General features: G+C 45.9%; 1 protein-coding gene across 1 annotated transcript in view; it reads right to left on the reverse strand.

Moving 5' to 3' along the window:
• The window catches only part of PARN (poly(A)-specific ribonuclease), a 76,329-nt gene extending 60,784 nt beyond the window's left edge, over window positions 1–15,545 (reverse strand). The window contains exons 1-10 of the mRNA XM_069983717.1: window positions 15,450–15,545; window positions 8,626–8,703; window positions 7,181–7,260; window positions 5,811–5,878; window positions 5,640–5,721; window positions 4,740–4,800; window positions 4,475–4,652; window positions 3,320–3,385; window positions 1,915–1,953; window positions 1,557–1,599 (exon numbers count right to left, since the gene is read on the reverse strand). Of these exons, the coding sequence (XP_069839818.1) occupies window positions 1,557–1,599; window positions 1,915–1,953; window positions 3,320–3,385; window positions 4,475–4,652; window positions 4,740–4,800; window positions 5,640–5,721; window positions 5,811–5,878; window positions 7,181–7,260; window positions 8,626–8,703; window positions 15,450–15,468 (714 nt within the window). The 5' untranslated portion in view covers window positions 15,469–15,545. The remainder of the gene's footprint in view (window positions 1–1,556; window positions 1,600–1,914; window positions 1,954–3,319; window positions 3,386–4,474; window positions 4,653–4,739; window positions 4,801–5,639; window positions 5,722–5,810; window positions 5,879–7,180; window positions 7,261–8,625; window positions 8,704–15,449) is intronic.
• Window positions 15,546–19,694: the final 4,149 nt, after the last annotated feature.

The following is a 19,694-nucleotide window of genomic DNA, read 5'->3' on the forward strand; positions in this document are numbered from 1 at the left end:
AAGGCTACATCTGCAACTTTGTTATCCCATGTGAATTGACCTCTAAAGTTTAAGCATTATGCTCAGGGTACACACTGACTTTGATCACACGACAGCAAGTTACATCTAACTTATGCAACAAATATATTTGTGCAACTTGGCTGCGACATGCATTGGCATAAGCTAGAATTTGGATGTAAGAGAACAGCCAATTTGTAATTCCACTGTGTTGCACATTACGTGTGACGTTGCACAACCAAAGTCACTATATAGCCCCAGCCTTAGGCTATGTTCACACTACGTAAGGTCCATAGTAATCACCGCCGTTGTTGTCGATTTGCAACAACGGCCGTCATTATTATGGAACTTACGTAGTGCTGCAGCACCCGCATCCCAATTTACGTAGTGCACCAGCATCCCACGTAGTGCTCCAGCATCCGCATCCCAATTCATCAGGAGTGAAGATCATCCGGCCGGTACTGCAGTACCGGCCGGGATGATCTTCCGTGACACCGGCTGTTCTATGACGGAATGGCCGGTGTCTTATGCCATGTGAACATGGCCTTAGAGTGCAAGCAACCTTCCTCAAGTTGTAAAGACTTAATTTTGCCCTATAAATAAACTGCATCTACCACCTAAACTATGAATGTGCCTTTCAGAAAACTTTTGACATGACCTAGATTTGTTAAAACTTTTCCGTCGGGATCTGGTTTTCTCAAACCCAACTGATCAAAATTTGACATCTCTATAAGATATGTGAGAGTTGTCTGGGATTAACTCATAATTGGGAATGCTGCTGGGCCTGGGGCATCATGGCAGTAATTTTTTTTCCCCCTTTCTAGTCCCGCTCCCAATATCCGGGGCGCTTGCTCTCAGCTGATGCCAGTGTTTCAGCAATATCCTATGATGTTACACCCCCACCGGAAATAGCCACTCAGTATAGAATCTATGCTTAATGGCAAGTCACAGGATTTTTCTAACACAGAGACAGATACAAGGAGTGGGTGGACCAGGCCATGTGCCACCCCCCAGCATCCCCTATTATGAATTAATCATGGACAACCCCTAAAAGTAGTTTTGACTAGAAAATGGTATGCATAAATGGAACAAAGAAGCTACAGATCTGGGTATATTTCTGTCGCATTCTTTTGTTTAATGGGAAAATAATCTCGATGCACAACACTGTCAATTCAGGTCTGAGTTTTCCCTCTTTAAATGTTTCTTAGTTAGGATAAGTTCACAGCGCATTTTGGTGCTTATGTTTCAATTTCATTAAATTTTAGCTGCAAATAAACATGCAGTTGCCTACACTATTGTATACAGCAAAAAAAAAAAGAAAAATTGCACCTTTTTAGTAAATAGGAAATTTTAGCATTTATTTAACATACACGTTTTTATTTCCTTCAACAGTATAAAACATATACATTAAATTTAAAGTAAAACCTAGTGTGCACCTAGCCCAAATATCTGGTATACCCTAACATACACATGGGTTGCTGCTCAGTATTAATAAAAGGCCTAAATGAGAAACATCACTAACTACATAGAAATATATTTCTGGAACTTCAGCAACTTACATTTGGGGACTCTACAGTTTCTACATGGGTGCCCCGTGGAAACCTAAAGAGAAGAAAACAAGTGTGTCGAGAAATAACACAGCACAGGCACAGAAATAATACCAATGTATAACACATCACGACATGTCGTGTATAATGAACCTCATCCTGGCTGTCTCCTTTCACGAGAACAATATGGAAAAACCATAAAACGAGCAGGGACCGAAGCAGAGTCAGGTAAAGTATGCTGAAACTTTTTTACTTCTCATAAAGGGCGCATAGAAGCAATGAATAAGTAAATTCATTGGCTTCAGGAACTAGATAACTAAGGATATACAGAAACAGATTCACATAAAAAACAAGCAGCACTCCCACTTACTTCCAGTTCATTGTCTGGTAGATAAGTTTCCTCTGATACCTAGAACGAGGGGAAAAGATTTTACGTTTAACTATAAAGCTGTAATAAAAGACATTATACACAGAACAGACATGAAAACTGCATCAGTGCTGATAAGTGGAAGAGTATACAATGGGATAAAGGAGCAAGATCTTTTACCATTATTCCCAGACAAGGCTCCACACTACAAATAAAAGCTGAGCACAAGTGACAGATATACACTACATAAAAAGTCAAGTCATTTCCATAACTCCTGAAATCATAACCCATTGCTGCCCAGAACTACATAAGTCTGCTCAAAAAGCTAAAAACAGATAATATAATGCAATGCGATACTTCCTAGAATATAAATCCGTCCGCAAGACGTCTACCCAAGCAGTAAGAACAGATTATGGCTGTGAAGCCAGCAGAATTTTCTGTATAACTCTGGACTCCAGTGCAGGCTGCAGATTGGGATAAGTACAAAATAAGAAATATCATGCAGTCAAAGTTATGTTTACATCTGTATGAGTGGCTCAGTTCAAGACCAGTCACAGATGCCAGTAACTGGCCAAAAACAAAAAACAAAAAAAAAAAAAAAACACTATTTGTCCATCATGCAAACCCTATGGCTTTTTTTCCCTCTGCACCCAAAAGGAGCAGATAAAAGGGTAAGCAACCACAGCCTCCTAACCTCCTCAAAGCCTTACTCATTTAGGCTGGGTTCACACTACGTATATTTCAGTCAGTATTGTGGTCCTCATATTGCAACCAAAACCAGGAGTCAATTAAAAACACAGAAAGGATCTGTCCACACAATGGTGAAATTGAGTGGATGGCCGCCATATAACGGTAAATAACTGCCATTATTTCAATATAACAGCCGTTGTTTTAAAATGAGAGCAAATATTTGCCATTAAATGGCGGCCATCCACTCAATTTCAACATTGTGTGAACAGAGCCTTTCTGTGTTTTTAATCCACTCCTGGTTTTGGTTGCAATATGAAGACCACAATACTGACTAAAATATAAGTAGTGTGAACCCGTTGTTTTAAGATAAAGGCAAATATTTGCCACTCCTGGTTTTGGTTGCAATATGAGGACCTGACATGAGGACCAAATACTACCTGAAATATACTGTGTGTGAACCCAGCCTTAGGATGCACTTCTATAATGTACCCTATCCCCTGTATAGATAGAGGATCCTGTAAACACCTTGAGGGACTATTTCATCATACAGCCAACAGAGTGCACAGAGGCATCCCATTGAGTATTAGATGGAGAACCTTAGGGACCCTTGAGGACACCATATGATAAATTCATCTTGGAATTTGCAGTAGGAAAGAGCTATAAAATGTAACCTATTTAACAATCAAATATGTAAAAAAAAAAAAAAAACTATACAAACCCAGTACAAGGTTCTAGCTGCAGAACTTTCTGCTCTTCATCTTTTAAAAATTCATCGACAGATCCTCTGAAAGAAAAAATAAATAAGTGATTGACAGCTCCTCCATCCTATCAGGAGACAGATGCAGCTGGCAATCACAGCTAAAAAGAAGAGCCCATCTATTGGCCACTTGATGTGACAGCGACCAGGACATTAAACAATGTTTATCTTGGTCACGCAAGTTGCATAACTAAAAGGAAGTGGACCGTGGTTCAAAATTGCTGATAGACTTTAATTTGTGACCGGAAGAAGCCAATTAACAGAGATATGCGCTTCAGACCGTCCACAATTTTTGTAGCTTTGAAGTCTTTTGACCCATTCTATATTACCAATATCTTTTTGTATCCATCTGTATTCCAGATGTGGTCTCACTAGAGCTGTATACAGCGGGATCACAGTGTCCCTCTTCCTACTGGTTATACCTCTAGCTATACAGCCCAGCACACAATTTGCTTTCCCCACCGCTTGGTTGTACTGGTGACTAAAGAGAGACTGACAACACGGATAGGCATAGATCAATGCCTCTGCTGAGGAAGATGGACACAAGGGCTCATCTTTGGTCAGTTGAAAACGCACACACACACTGCCCTCTCTTCAGTGATCTACAGCGCATCGGCTGGGGAAAGAGGGCAGCGTGTGCGTAAGTGTTAAACTGAGCCAAGAAGAGCCACTGTGTCAAATCTTCCTCAGAAGAGGTGGGGCGGCAGGAATATGGAGTGCTGGTCTCAGAGCGGGTGGGTGGAAAGTGTCACATACCCTCTCCAGACTGATACCTCAGAAATGGGCAGGCCCTCCAGAGACCACCTGGAGCCAGACTGATGAGAAGGACATGACGCCTTTCCCTCGGCATCCTGAGAGAACAGCCTCACTACAGAGATGTTGCCCAACTATTTGTCAACAGACATACCGTCTATAGATGTACAGTAGTAGCCGACTAGCTAGAAATTACGTATAGCATGACAAATAGTGATTTGTTGGACACTGAGCTACTTATAACTTACATGATAACTAGACAACAAGTTCAATGAAGCTGTACATAGACGGCCGATCAGGAAGTGACTATGGAAAATAAAGCTTTAGGATACTTAATAACTAAGTCTATCATTATACACTTACACTATTTTATCAATAAAATCTTTTTGATCTTCAGGAATTACAGGTACGACTGGAGCCCTGGGCGCATCAGGTGGGATGTACATGTAACACCCTGTGCCGGCACCATTTGTGTGGTAACGCTTCTCCTCCTGCTGATCCCTGAGCTGTCTCTCCTCCTCTTGGTTCAAGTACGGAATACCTAGCAGGACCAAAAAAAAAAAATAATAATAAAGTCATCATCTACCTATAAGAAGCTTTAGTAGAGTCCCTGTAATAGAAAACTCACCGTCTCGAAAAACTTTATTAAAATCAAAACCCTGGTTGGCTAGAAAGTCTATGCTTGAGCTCTGAAAGAAAAAATACATTGGAAATAGTTAATACTGTCAGATGACCTTGTGGATTTCGATAATTAAAAAAGAAAAAGAAAAAAAACAATGCGCCATTATGATGTCTGTCATTTTCAAGGAAATAAAAGCCAGGTATGTAAATTTGCTCCAATACTCATACATTCATTTTTCCCTAAAGAAAAGGTCCTTCCCATTCATTTACAGCATATCCAGTCAACTGAATTTGTATGAGAACTAGAAGTCACTCCTGCACGTCAAGCTCTTCATTTATTCTCTGACCAGATGCAGCAGCCAACTCAAAATTATTATTTTCTTGATGTGGCAGTATTTAGACTTGTTTTTCTTGCAGGCAGAGTTGCAGGTTTTATTCGTGCCATTTTGTGGCACATACAAATTACTGGGGTTTTTTGTTTGTTTGTTTTTTTGGGGGGGAGGGGGCACAATCATTGCAAATACAAAGTACTATTGCCTGTCATTGTTACACGGACAGGCAACCTAACAGGCAGATACCAATGGCAGCACTTAGGCCCCTGGTTGCCATCCTCCTGTCAAACACCTTAGCCATCATAGACGCTTTCGTCTACGGCATCTAATGGGTTATACTGGTGGCTTCTGAGTTCTGTGAGGCAGCAGCTTTAGCAGATATTATAGCCTCAATCTTGCAGGAACAGACACAGCAGCTGTAAGATCACCATTATGGAGTTGTATGAGAAGCTGCATGAACAGCCTGACATACATATTTATCACAGGACGTTCTTTGTCAATACAAATAATTTCTCTCATCTTTTCCTTATAAAGTGGAAAGACCAAATAAATATCACTAAAAGGTAAGAAAATACCTGGCAAACAAACTTCTTGTCTGGAGAACTCCTATTAAACGGCCTTGGGAAAATATAAAAATTAAAGGACTTTATGATGTACCTGCAAGCCGTAAAAGAAATATACAGTCAGTACATACAACGATGAAGGGAAAAAACTGAAGATGAAAATTACAGAAAAAATTATCATACTTTTCTTCCTTGCTGTCATATGTAAATGCGCACAGACCAAACTGAAAAAGCAGAAATTCCATAGAGTGCTGTAAGATTGGAGAGGAGAGAAAAATAAAGGTTAGTGAAAAGTTGTAAGTACGATCATACACAGATTAAATATAAAGCTTTACCTGTTGACACTCCACCTTAAAGTGAATGTACCATCAGGTATATCATTTTTTTTTTTTTTTACAATTGGTGCCAGTGCAAGGATCCCAGTGGCGCAGTCATTTTTTTTTTTTTTTTTTTTTGAAAAGCCACCCAGTTCCCACCCAGTGTGATGATATCCCCTCCCCTCTGTGACAGGGCTCCATTAGAATCAACAGGGCCTCGTCACAAAGGGGAGGGGATACGGTCACACTGTGGCTGGCTGATGCACCGCAAAAGGAAAAGTGCGAAGTACGGGAATTGGACAGCATTTCAAGAAAAGGACTGTGCCATCGGGATCCCTGATGTTACATTCGCTTTAAGAACATCTGCAGAGTGATGTAGATTGTGTCGCAAAGAGTTGTTTGCAGCATTAGTATGTATCTGTCAATGCCATTTGGCAGAGCTACTGTAGAGCCCTTCCTGCTCTCCTCTTTGTATGTTTCTCAATGTTTCCATATCCCTACTTATGTTGTATTGCTGTTTGACTATATTGAAGTGGACATGACTGAGGTGTAATGTCACACATTGGGTTGAATGGTGATGGAATGCACTATTTTTAGAAGAAAGCAGCTATATTTTTACATACCCAAACTACCCTTTAACAAGACATGTATCACTAGGATGTGATAAGGGCAAGGGTTGTACGATATTTAAGGGGTACTCTGGGCTGGGGTTTTTTTGCCTATGGCCGGGGAGGAGGTGGATGAGGGCAATGACATGCCCTAACCTCCCAGTTCAAGCGCTGTGTCCCTGATCACGCCGCTCCGTGATGCTAAGCCGCTTCCTGGTCTCTGACACGGGCTTGAGATGTGACATTTCAAGTCCGAAAGCAGCCGGGCAGCGCAGACCGGGACGGCGCAATCCGGGACAGGCGCTGGAACCAGGGATGTAAGGGGACGTCATTGCCCTCATCCACCTCCTCCCCGGCCATAGGCAAAAAAGTCCACCAGTACCCCTTTAAATGTTTACATTATCTTACAGTAAGCAGATTTGAACTATTAGAAAACTTCAGAACTTTTCATAATGACCTTCATTTATATAAATGGCCAGTACTAATAATTGACTAATGTAAACCAGAAGCTGTGCACAATTGCTTCAATAAGTCTGCAAAAAAGCGTGAGTTACATTCATCTATGCACATGAAGAACATTGTAGAATTTCAATGTAATGAACATTAAGGTATAAAGTGTTCCACTGACCTCCTTAAGCTTCTCATATCTTTCTTCTGGTGTGTCCAAACTATTGGTTAAAGCAGTAAAAGACGGTCCGTCACTAATGCCTAATACACAAAGGACAAAGATATGAAGCAGAATGGTTTATAAGTACATTAGACCAAACTCACAAGGCCGAGCAATAAATATCACCATTACAACAGGCCGCCAATGTTGACTTTCATGGAGCGTCGACCAGCCCAGTAATTCTTCATCCAAACTACTTAGAGGTATAACAACAATGGGCAGGAAAAGTAACTGGTGACTGACAAAGCGGCCACTTTATAAGTCTAGTAACTATCTTTAAGGGGGGAAAAAAAGTGTCCCATTAAAAAATCTCTGTGACCAGAACCCCAACTTAAAAGATACTGTGCTTCAAGGGTTCCATCAACGCTCCAGCTGTTAACCGAGCCATTTCACTTCAAAACAGACACACAAGGGCAGTGAAAAAGCAGAAGAGCGTTGGACACATGTTGCATAACCACCTAAACAAGCAATATTACACTTTGAAAAGCCTCAGGCATATTAACAAGACTTGACGTATGGCAAGACTGTTAGCACCGGGCAAGGGTGCAGCCACCTGAGGCGCCCCTGCCAGAAGAAAAAGAAAAATCTGCAAAGTTGCCAGGAGCATCTCTTTCTTTCCACACAGTAAGCGGGGAAGGAAGAGAAGACCGTAAAGCACTGTGCCAGAGCCAGGACGTTAGACAAGTATGATGGGGGTATCTGGCTACTACTTATTGGGAAGGCAGCGTGGCTACTGCAGATACTAGCTATAAAGGGGGCGGTAGTGCGACCCCTGGCGTCGAACCATAACCTAATCATCCACTTTTGAACTGTGAATATTGTACAGACTAGAAAATGCTATTTTTTGTCGCAAAACAAAAAAACATTTGTGTACACCATGTAAATGTACCCTCTACATGTACTTCACTGTTTGAACCTGCAGTAAAGTACTGGGTGAAGCGATTCCCCATCATTACCATCACATATAAGCAGTTATCTGGAACTATGTCATGGGGATCACTTCACAGCTCTCAGGGCAGGATTTTCTTTGAGTATTTTGAAACAACCAAAAGAGGGTCGAAAACACAAGAGATGCAAACCTTTGTATAATACTTTGTTTGTTCTACAAATACTAATGCAAAATACAATTGTGGGCCGTATTACACAGCCCGATATTTCAGAGCAAGCGAGCACTGACCAGTCTGAACTATTACATGCACCGAAAGCAAGCGGGGAGTAGCGGGGGAAGGATGCTGGGAGCAATGGGAGGAGCGGACAGTATAATACTGATGTGTGAAAGGAGCCTAGAAGTGGCCTATAGCAGGTGTCCCTAACCAGGGACGCTACAACCGCTGCATGCTAAACACTGTAATATCCACCAGCTGAATGACTGGCTGAAGATCACTGCTAATATATAAAACACATACCGGAAAATTCTCCATCAATAGCCAAGAAGTCTGCCTCTGCAACAGCCTGACAAACTGTTGGTAACTGTTCCTTAAAATCTGTGAAATAAAAAAGAAAGCATGATCAAACCTTTTAATTTGTTAGTTGGGAAAATGTGCCCTTCATTTGCCACGAGGGGACAAACACTCGCTGTGGCCGTACTGCCCGACTTACCATCCTATTCTCTGTATAATTGCCTCTTATGCCGCTGTAACAGTTAAAGTGTACATGGCATTATAAAAAAATAAAATAAAAAAATTTTGACATGTAGCAGAGACATGCCAATAGTTCTGACCAGTCGGGGTCTGAGCATTCAGATCGCAACCGATCAGGAGAACGAGCAGGGAGACGCCCAGAATGAGTGTGGTCTCTCTCCCTGCTCTGCTGTAAAAGCAGTGTTTTGGCTGGAGTATATGTAGCTCTACAGAGATAGGGTGCGTGCACACTACGGAATGGCGACGGAAAACCTGTCGCGCATTCCACAGCTCGCCGGCAAACTGATGCGGGCGCGCGTGTCTCGGCCCATGTCATAGACTCCATTCTATGCAGGGGCGGATTCCGTCGCCCGTCCAAAGAATGAACATGTTCATTCTATGGACGGAGGGCGGACCCCACCCGTGCATAGAATAGTCTATGAGACAGGCAGAAACACGTGCGCCCACTAGTGATGTCACGATACCAGAATTTTGAGTTCGATACCAATACTTGATTTTTTAGTTCGATACTCAATACCAGTTCGATACCTCGAAAAAAAATACAACCCCCCCCCTTATAAGATCAGCACCCTCCTCTCCTGACATCCTCTGTGCTGCTGTGACCTCCCCATAGATCAGCACACTCCTCTCCTGACATCCTCTGTGCTGTTGTGACGTCCCCTATAGATCAGCACACTCCTCTCCTGACATCCTCTGTGCTGCTGTGACCTCCCCATAGATCAGCACACTCCTCTCCTGACATCCTCTGTGCTGCTGTGACCTCCTCTATAGATCAGCACACTCCTTTCCTGACATCCTCTGTGCTGCTGTGACCTCCCCTATAGATCACCACCCTCCTCTCCTGACATCCTCTGTGCTGCTGGGACGCTGTGACCTCCCCTATAAGATCAGACCCCTCCTCTCCTGACATCCTCTGTGCTGCTGTGACCTCCCCTATAGATCACCACCCTCCTCTCCTGACATCCTCTGTGCTGCTGGGACGCTGTGACCTCCCCTATAAGATCAGACCCCTCCTCTCCTGACATCCTCTGTGCTGCTGTGACCTCCCCTATAAGATCAGACCCCTCCTCTCCTGACATCCTCTGTGCTGCTGTGACCTCCTCTATCGATCAGCACACTCCTCTCCTGACATCCTCTGTGCTGCTGTGACCTCCCCTATCGATCAGCACACTCCTCTCCTGACATCCTCTGTGCTGCTGTGACCTCCCCTATAAGATCAGCACCCTCATCTCCTGACATCCTCTGTGCTGCTGTGACCTCCCCTATAAGATCAGCACCCTCATCTCCTGACATCCTCTGTGCTGCTGTGACCTCCCCTATAAGATCAGCACCCTCATCTCCTGACATCCTCTGAGCTGCTGGGACCCTGCGACCTCTCCTATAAGATCAGCCCCCTCCTCTCTTGACATCCTCTGTGCTGCTGTGACCTCCCCTATAGGATCAGCCCCCTCCTCTCCTGACATCCTCTGTGCTGCTGTGACCTCCTCTATAGATCAGCACACTCCTTTCCTGACATCCTCTGTGCTGCTGTGACCTCCTCTATAGATCAGCACACTCCTTTCCTGACATCCTCTGTGCTGCTGTGACCTCTCATAAGATCAGCACACTCCTTCCTCTCCTGACATCCTCTGTGCTGCTGTGACCTCCCCTATAGATCACCCCCCTCCTCTCCTGACATCCTCTGTGCTGCTGGGACGCTGTGACCTCCCCTATAAGATCAGACCCCTCCTCTCCTGACATCCTCTGTGCTGCTGTGACCTCCTCTATCGATCAGCACACTCCTCTCCTGACATCCTCTGTGCTGCTGTGACCTCCCCTATCGATCAGCACACTCCTCTCCTGACATCCTCTGTGCTGCTGTGACCTCTCCTATAAGATCAGCCCCCTCCTTTCCTGACATCCTCTGAGCTGCTGGGACCCTGCGACCTCTCCTATAAGATCAGCCCCCTCCTCTCTTGACATCCTCTGTGCTGCTGTGACCTCCCTATAAGATCAGCACCCTCCTCTCCTGACATCCTCTGTGCTGCTGTGACCTCCCTATAAGATCAGCACCCTCCTCTCCTGACATTCTCTGTGCTGCTGTGACCTCCCCTATAAGATCAGCCCCCTCCTCTCCTGACATCCTCTGTGCTGCTGTGACCTCCCCTATAAGATCAGCCCCCTCCTCTCCTGACATCCTCTGTGCTGCTGTGACCTCTCATAAGATCAGCACACTCCTTCCTCTCCTGACATCCTCTGTGCTGCTGTGACCTCCCCTATAGATCACCCCCCTCCTCTCCTGACATCCTCTGTGCTGCTGTGACCTCCCCTATAAGATCAGCCCCCTCCTCTCCTGACATCCTCTGTGCAGCAAGGGACCAAACATTGTGTTTATTGGGGACAGCATGGGGGGGGGCAGTAGTGGGCGGATTGACGGGGGGGATCCAGGTTGGGTGAACAGTCCAGGGTACATTTAATCAGCCACTGGGTACAGACTACAACCCCCACACTGCAGGGAGCTGGTGAAGGCTGCCAGGTCTGGACAGACAAGAGAGGGTTACTCTGCCTGGCAGGTCAGTTCCTGTCAGAGGGCAGGGGTGTAAGGGCAGGGATGTGGGGGCCACACCAGAGGGCAGGGATGTGGGGGGGGGGCACACCAGAGGGCAGGGATGTGGGGGGGGCACACCAGAGGGCAGGGATGTGGGGGGGGGGCACACAAGAGGGCAGGGATGTGGGGGGGGGCACACCAGAGGGCAGGGGTTTAAGGGCAGGAATGTTAGGGGCACACTAGAGGGCAGGGATGTGGGGGGGGCACACCAGAGGGCAGGGATGTGGGGGGGGGGGGCACACCAGAGGGCAGGGATGTGGGGGGGGGGCACAACAGAGGGCAGGGATGTGGGGGGGGGCACACCAGAGGGCAGGGGTTTAAGGGCAGGAATGTTAGGGGCACACCAGAGGGCAGGGATGTGGGGGGGGGCACACTAGAGGGCAGGGATGTGGGGGGGGGCACACTAGAGGGCAGGGATGTGGGGGGGGGGGCACACCAGAGGGCAGGGATGTTTGCAATGTCTGCACACATCCCCTGCTCTCACTGCGTTACCACTCAAAGCATGAGGCTTGTCAAAGCAGAGGGGAGGGGGGATTTGTAAAGGGAGTTTAAGGTGGAACAGACAACCTGAACCTCGGCCAGCAGGAAGATTAACCTTTGCTGCTGGCCAAGATTCAGGCTGTCTGTTCCACCTTAAATTAGCTCCCTTTACAAATCCCCCTCCCCTCAGCTCCGGGAAGCTCCCAGCTGTCGGACCTCCGTTCCTCCGTGCATATTCATGTGTGCACACTCAGGCCGGTCAGGAAGCGCAGCCACCGAGAGTGTGCACACATGAATATGCATAGGAACAGCGCCGGGGATGGACGGCTGCATGACAGGGGGGAACAGGAGGCTGAGATGTGACAGGCTGCGGGTCATTAGCAGCGGGGGTCTGTTACACATAGTAGCCGACCCCCACTGCTTCTGGAGAGGCTCAGGATGGGTCAGAGGCCGCTGTCAGTTGTGACAGCGGCTTCTGCACAGTTATATAGCCGGCACATGCGATCGCTGTGTGCCGGCTATAACTTCTCCCTGCAGTGAGCGGAGGAAGGGGCGGGCGGAGGAGGAGGAAGTGACGCCAGGGGGCAGAGGGCAGCACACAGAGAACATGGCCGGCGCTTAGCTAGCCGCCGGCCGTGTTCTCTGCTCTATACTTTATATTAAGCTGCGTTATTAGGCAGCTTAATATAAAGTATCGATACCAGGAAATCCTGGTACCGAATCGTTTTTTGGCCCGAAATATCGATAGTAGTATCGATATTTCGGTGCATCGTGCATCCCTAGCGCCCACAACAGTCCGCTGGCGAGCTGCGGAATGCGCAACCGGTTTTCCGCCACCATTCCCTAGTGTGCACACGACCATATAGTGCATGTATACACGCATGCTATAGCCATGTACTGTATACATAAGCCAGGTATTTGGGGGGGGGGGGTCTTCCCATCTCTACATTTATGATATATACCTTAGATATGCCATAAATGTTGGATAGACACGAGTCCCACCTTTGGAATCTGCGTCTTAAAGCGACTGTACCACCAGGCCTAGGCTGAAGCACTGGAGGCGGGCCGACCCACCCTTAGTGGGAAGAAACTCCAGCCCCTCCATGACGTGACTCCATTAGAATCAATGGATCCCTATCATAGAGGGGCTAGGGTTTCCTCCCACTAAGAAGGGGGGGGGGCCGCCTCCAGTGCTTCAGCCTGGGCCTGGTGGTATGACAGTCCAGCACCCCCAATGATCAGCTGAACAGTGAGGGGTGACAGTACTGGAGGTAATTCAATGGGGGAGATATATTTATTGCTGTAACCCCCTGAACAGGCCATCAAACAATTGCCCCTTTAACTGCATAGTGCCGCCCATTAATCTGCTTTCGGCATGAGGACCATCTCAGGTGATAGGTACAGGACCCACATCAGTCAAGACATTTATAGCAGATAGAGAGACACCTGACAAACCAACAGCATCTGCTGGTCAGACACATGGAAGCCAATGCTCCCCATACTCCACTGCCTAGATATTAAATATATAAATGGGTCCTGACTAAATACTGAAACGGCCCAGCTCAGATGATGTTTTAGAAGAGAGACACTTACCCCACTGCATCACAGTCATCCTAGAAGGACCACTGGGCACATGTGGGGAGGGATAGGGGCAGGTGAGGGTTTATTTTCTCATCCCTGCCTGAGCCCATATATACTACAATATCTGCCACACACGCACCTACATGCTGCTCCCCATATCTGCCACACACGCATCTACATGCTGCTCCCCATATCTGCCACACACGCATCTACATGCTGCTCCCCATATCTGCCACACACGCATCTACATGCTGCTCCCCATATCTGCCACACACACATCTACATGCTGCTCCCCATATCTGCCACACACGCACCTACGTGCTGCTCCCCATATCTGCCACACACGCACCTACGTGCTGCTCCCCATATCTGCCACACACACATCTACATGCTGCTCCCCATATCTGCCACACACGCACACACATCTACATGCTGCTCCCCATATCTGCCACACATCTACATGCTGCTCCCCATATCTACCACACACACATCTACATGCTGCTCCCCATATCTGCCACACACTCACACATCTACATGCTGCTCCCCATATCTGCCACACACGCACCTACATGCTGCTCCCCATATCTGCCACACACGCACCTACATGCTGCTCCCCATATCTGCCACACACACACACCTACATGCTGCTCCCCATATCTGCCACACACACACACACATCTACATGCTGCTCCCCATATCTGCCACACACACACACACACATCTACATGCTGCTCCCCATATCTGCCACACACACACACACACATCTACATGCTGCTCCCCATATCTGCCACACACACACACACATCTACATGCTGCTCCCCATATCTGCCACACACACACACACACATCTACATGCTGCTCCCCATATCTGCCACACACACACACACACATCTACATGCTGCTCCCCATATCTGCCACACACACACACACATCTACATGCTGCTCCCCATATCTGCCACACACACACACATCTACATGCTGCTCCCCATATCTGCCACACACACACACACATCTACATGCTGCTCCCCATATCTGCCACACACACACATCTACATGCTGCTCCCCATATCTGCCACACACACACACACACATCTACATGCTGCTCCCCATATCTGCCACACACACACACATCTACATGCTGCTCCCCATATCTGCCACACATCTACATGCTGCTCCCCATATCTGACAGACATCTACATGCTGCTCCCCATATCTGCCACACCTACATGCTGCTCCCCATATCTGACACACACCTACATGCTGCTCCCCATATCTGACAGACATCTACATGCTGCTCCCCATATCTGCCACACCTACATGCTGCTCCCCATATCTGACACACATCTACATGCTGCTCCCCATATCTGACACACACATCTACATGCTGCTCCCCATATCTGACACACATCTACATGCTGCTCCCCATATCTGACACACACATCTACATGCTGCTCCCCATATCTGACACACACATCTACATGCTGCTCCCCATATCTGACACACATCTACATGCTGCTCCCCATATCTGACACACACATCCACATGCTGCTCCCCATATCTGACACACACATCTACATGCTGCTCCCCATATCTGACACACATCTACATGCTGCTCCCCATATCTGACACACATCTACATGCTGCTCCCCATATCTGCCACACATCTACATGCTGCTCCCGATGTCTGCCCACCATGTCACACAGCACAAGGCATGATGGGAGTTGTGCTGCTGCTTTAGAGACACAAATATTGCACACTGGGCCACAGTCCATGGAACAACCCCTCCTCCCAGCAGGACCATGATGAGCGTAGTGGTTTCCCAGCAGCTGCGGAGCCGCACGCAGAGGACGCCGGGCTGGGGTCACACACATGGCCGCTGCACACAGACACACACAGGGTGGACCGGGCGCCACATGACGCAAACATGCGGTTCACACTCACTGCGCCAGGTGATTTCCATGCTTGACAACAGCACCAGCGCAGCCTCACTGTGTAGCCTAGGAGGCCATGAAGCTCCGCCCCCGGGGTAACACTTCCGGATGTCACGCTGCCCAATCCTGCGCCAACCATCTTGGAAGCCGGTGTAAGTCCCGCCTACTAGGGGGCGTGGTCTAGGGCGAACATCCACCTAAAAGAGGGCCACGGCTCGTCATGTCTCCATCTGGCGGAACCTGAAAGAACTGACACTCTCATAGAGAAACAGTGTACACTGCAGAATTCACTATACATTGTGTATTGGGGACAGATGTGACAGGATGACTTCCCCTTGAAGGGTCTCTATGCTAACACGTATTGTTTCTTTTATTCAAATATTCCTCGGCTCTGGGTGTATAGTGTGTTTTTGTTAGTTCAGTGTTCCCCAACCTAGGGGGTTCCAGCTGCTGCAAAACTATGACTCAACAGCTGACAGGGCATGCTGGGAATTGTAGTTTTGCAAAAGCTGGAGAGCCAGAGGTGGAGGAATGCTGTTTTCTAGCCTGTCCCAGGACAAACAGTTGTTATAGCTGAACTGTCTATGAGTACAAATCCAAAATCATTGTAATGCATAGTTTGTGGGTGATCGGCATCTGGTTGTTGGCCACAGGGGAGATAGCGAGGTCAGCTAGGCCAAGTAATAGGCAGGTACAAGCTGGAGGCTGTGCTAGGTCAGGGTATGTGCACACTGAGGAACTTTGACGGAAACTCCGTAACGGAATTCTCAGCTCGCGGACTCTGGTGGGCGCGCGCGTCTCTGCTCGTGTCATAGACTCCATTCTATGCACGGGCAGAGTCTTTCATCCGTCCAAAGAATGATCAAGTTTATTCTTTGGACAGAGGGCGGAATCTGCCCGTGCATAGAATGGAGTCTATGACACGGGCAGAGAAGCGCGCGCCCACCGCAGTCCCCGAGCTGGGAATTCCATTACGGAGCTTCCCTCAAAATTACTCAGTGTGCACATACCCTTAGGGTATGTGCACACTAAGGAGTAGGTGGGGAACTGAAGAGGAAAGTTTTCTGCTTAAAATTCCTGAATTCCTATTCATCTCTGTCAGAACAGGAGCAGAATTCAAGCCCCCATTGACTTCTATAGGATTCCTGTAGTAGAATTCACCCAAAGAATTGACATGTCAATTCTTTGGGCGGAAAGCAGATCCACAGCAGAAAATTCTGCCATGTGAGCAAAAGTGGTGGAATACCACCAGCCTCCCTGCCATAATGACAGTCTTCTCTCTCCACGCTGAAGATTGAGCATGTTCATTCTTCAGCGCAGGGAGAGGAGGCGCACGAGCCATTATGACTGGCAGGCTGGCAGTATTCCGCCACTTTTGCTTCATGTGCACGTAGCCTTTCGGTGAATTCAGACTACTGAATCCGCGCGAATAAATTCTAGTACGCACTCTATGGGTGGGCCAATTCCACTAAAAGAATTGACATGTCGGTGCATAGAATGGTGTCAATGGCACAGGCGAAGAGAGGCGCACGGCCATGAACAGGTAAAAGCTACGGAATCCACCAGAATTTATTCACGTGGATTCCGTAGTGTGAACCCACCCTTTGGGTGAAAAGCGGATCTGCGGCAGAAAATTCTGCTCAAAAATTCTGCAGTGTAAACTACAGAGCAGAAATTCCATTAAACACAATGGGACATTACTCTGTTCATATTTTAGGGAAGGAATTTCAAGCAGAAATTAAAAGCGAATTCCTCTTTAATTCCTCGCCTATTGCTCAGTGTGCAAGGGCCCCAATGAAGATACACAACACCAGCACACTTTACAGTGATAAAAATGAGATTAGGAGCCAATCGAGTATTGTGAAGATCCGTAGGAGGTGTCAGACCCAGGACTGTTGATCTGTGTACCAGGCATTGGATTTTTCACCTAGAGCAAATTTGTAATTCTATGGGACAGGCAGAGGAGCTGAAGGCGTTGGACAGCCAACCTGACAAAAGTTGTAAAATGTTTGATTTTTAGGATTCTTCAGAAGTTCAGTTGTTTTGCCTAGCAAGGCCTGGAGAGGGAGCCACAGAGCTGACAGCGAGCTAATGTATCCACTGGTAAATAGTTTAGGCAAGTGTACCATCAGCTGGAAGGCGTCTAGTTCTGATGAGGCTTAAAGCTAGTGTCAGAAAGTTATATATGTGTGTAATTTACTTCTGTTAAAAAAAAATCTGAAGTCTTCCCATACTTATTAGCTCCTATATGTCATGCAGGTGTAGAAAATGACAATAGCACCCGTAGTTTATGGCTCGCCACAGTAGGATGACATCAGAGAGCTTTCTTTATAAAAATGGGGATTTATTGCTTCTTCTTCAAAAGTAATGAAAGTTACAGAATTGAATAAAAATGAGTATCCGAGAAATGTCTTACAGTCCTTAGTGTCTAGTGTCCATAGCTCATGGTGAGAGTTCCTTGAAGGAGTTGTCTTACAAATCGTCACGAGCTTCTAGCAGCTGTTGCTTCAAGCATCCTGGATGACACTCCTTCCTTCACGCTTCCATCATGGATTCCTCATGCGACACAGCCTTTTCCTTGTAGGCCCTGGATCCCTCACAGCCCTGATCCAACCTCCTCCATCTTGGTGACTACCAATTATATAGGGCTCATGACTCACTGTCAGTGTCATGTGTGGGTGTGTTTATTATAATTGAGTGTGTGTCTGTACATATATAACCATAACAAATATAGCTCATCTTCTCTATGTAACGTTTCTCAATATAGATATTGCTGTGTTGCTTATGTAGCTATTCCCAACTTATACACATCTCCCTAGTATTCAGTGAATAGAATATGATATTATAATGTCAGTATTACAATTTCATTGTATTGTGCTATTATGATAAAGTCAGTAGTATATATGACTTATATTATTTTAGGCCAAGATATTGTTCATTGTAAAACACATCATATTTAACAGCAGGAAATGTTTTATTTTCAGCCTGACAGTGCTCTCTGCTGACATCTCTGGCAGGGACAGAAACTGTCCAGAGCAGGAGAGGCTTTCTATGGGGATTCATAAGAAACCAAGACAGAGTTCCTATCTCGGCCAGAAATGTCAGCAGAGAGCGCTGTGACAGACTGAAAATAACAACATTTCCTGCAGGACATACAGCAGCTGATTTTCACTGGACAACCCCTTTAGGGACAGAGCCCAAAATGGCTTTAAGGAATCGGAACATTTTTAATTTAGTGTTTTCGTTTTCTCCTCCTCGCCTTCTAAGAGCGATAACTTTTTTTTTCCCCAGCTACTGAACAGTGTAAGAGCTTGTTTTTTTCAGAAATACGTGTGCTTTGTAAGGAGCCTTTTGTTTTACCATGCCATATATGATGGAACCCTCAAAATATTGTTTATGGGCTAAAATTGGGGAAAAAAAATACAATTTGTGTTGGGGGTTCCTTGTTTACATGATGCACTTTACGGTAAAGTTGACATTTTCTTTTTATTCTATAGGTCAGTCTGAATAGAAAAGCTATATAAAATGCATATCGCTCTAATGTTTTACTATTTTTATTAACAGTAAAACTTTTTTTTTTTGCAAATAGATGTGATTAAAATGGCCCTTTTTTGACTCTTCTAACATATCTATTTTTTTAACGTACTACATGTAGCATCATTTTTTAACGCCATGATCTATAGTTTTTATTAATACCATATTTGTATAGATGAGACATAACTGATCAATTTTTATTCATTTTATTTTAAAATGTAATAAAAATAATCAATCCTGGCATTTAACCACTTTGTTTATGCCATTTCCCATGTGGGCACAATATTGTTCTATTTTAATATATCGGAGGATTATGCATGCTACTGTGTAGTTTATCTATTTTTGTGTGTTTTATGTGTTTTATTTATAAAATGAAAAAGCGGGGTGATTTAAACTTATTGAATAGGTGCTATGGTGTGTTTTAAAAAAAAAAAATTAACATTTATGTTCCCTTAGGGGACTAACATTTTTGCATTACATTACATACACTAATCATTGCTATGCCATAGCATAGTATTGATCAGTGTAATCAGCGATCATTGCATTAAAGGGGTAGTGCGGCGGTAAAGAATTATTCACAGAATAACACACATTACAAAGTTATACAACTTTGTAATGTATGTTATGTCTGAATGGCCCCCTTCCCCGTGTCCCACCACCCCCACCCGTGTACCCGGAAGTGTGGTGCGCTATACATACCTGTCACGTGCCAACACCTGTC

This window comes from Dendropsophus ebraccatus, chromosome 9 (genome assembly GCF_027789765.1).
Source record: "Dendropsophus ebraccatus isolate aDenEbr1 chromosome 9, aDenEbr1.pat, whole genome shotgun sequence".
Taxonomy (NCBI): Eukaryota; Metazoa; Chordata; class Amphibia; order Anura; family Hylidae; genus Dendropsophus; species Dendropsophus ebraccatus.